The sequence below is a fragment of the Buceros rhinoceros genome, unplaced genomic scaffold (assembly GCF_000710305.1).
Source record: "Buceros rhinoceros silvestris isolate BGI_N320 unplaced genomic scaffold, ASM71030v1 scaffold47891, whole genome shotgun sequence".
Lineage (NCBI taxonomy): Eukaryota > Metazoa > Chordata > Aves > Bucerotiformes > Bucerotidae > Buceros > Buceros rhinoceros.
The window spans coordinates 1-1,131 of record NW_010394558.1 but is presented as its reverse complement, the minus strand read 5'-3'; the positions used below and the strand labels follow the sequence as shown (position 1 = coordinate 1,131).

Here is a 1,131-nt window from a genome sequence, read left to right as displayed (position 1 = left end):
TAGGGATCTCACCATTACAGTACTCCAGCTCTATCAGCAGAGTGGTGTTATCCATGAAGTGATTGTAGTATGCGATGATGTTCTCATGCTGCAGCAGGGCAAGGATAACAATTTCATTCAAAGCATCACGACGTTCCTTTTCTGACAGCCGGGTCAGGTCCACTTCCTTCCATACTACAAGTGAGTCATCCTGAAACATAAAAACACCTTTTAATTAATAACACACTGATATGAAGAGAACAGTATGTGCCTTTATAGCAGGAAATTAAAATTTCAGGAAAGGGTAAAAAGACTTTCTTGCCTCTTACAGATTTCAGATTGTGAAGATTCTTCACAACAGTATGTTCTGAGGCTTTCTGTTTGCCACTAGGAATAGCAATGGCCTGAAACCATCCTTCTAGCGGCCAGTACTTACTTTGAAATAAAGAAATCAAAACACATTACAAGGTTTTCAGGGAAAGACACATAATTTGTTTTGTTTCAATAAAGACTAAACATATTCTGGTTCAATAAAGGGAGAACGGTATAGTTCCGATCCTCTAACTGTAGGATATTGTACAAGACCATAAGCCATTACAAATACCCAGGTATTAAGAACAACAACAAAAAAATCAAGGTAATTAAAACAAATTTAGTTTGCTCTTGTTAGCTCACTCACGTAGTCAGACACCTCTGTTAAGTGAGGAGCGTTCACTTAAAACCGCCTGAGCTGTGATGCCTCAGGGTGGCCTTCCCCCAGAAAAAAAGCAGTGGAATTTCCCTTGGGAACCCAGTCCAGCACTTTCCTTCGACAAAGAGAACGCACAAAGACGACAGAGCTGGAAGGGAGCAACAGCAGGACTGGCTTTTAGGGCAGTTTGCCCTGATTATGCTGAAATGCTGATCACAGAAGACAGTTACCCTTGTGAGATGCCCCCATGTCCTCTTTGACTGGAATAAAACATAGGGAAATGAAGAGTCTATTCGCATCACGACACTCTTCGCATCTCTCTACGAAACTTTCTGGGATGGAAGGACTGGCGGCGCTCAAACGTGCCAAACCCCCAAATCTGAGCCCGTTAACACCGAGGGCCGAAGCCATCGCTTGCTCCTCGGGCCGTTCCCGGAGCGGCGCCAGAGCTGTCAGTCCCG

At 44.0% G+C, this 1,131-nt stretch overlaps 1 protein-coding gene across 1 annotated transcript in view; it reads right to left on the bottom strand.

Moving 5' to 3' along the window:
• LOC104501432 (serine/threonine-protein kinase Nek9-like) overlaps positions 1–414 on the bottom strand; it is a gene marked incomplete at its 5' end in the record, with an annotated part of 11,273 nt that extends 10,859 nt beyond the window's left edge. The window contains 2 exons of the mRNA XM_010145242.1: positions 13–190; positions 309–414. Coding sequence (XP_010143544.1) covers positions 13–190; positions 309–414 — 284 coding nt within the window. The remainder of the gene's footprint in view (positions 1–12; positions 191–308) is intronic.
• Between the last annotated feature and the right edge of the window lie 717 nt (positions 415–1,131).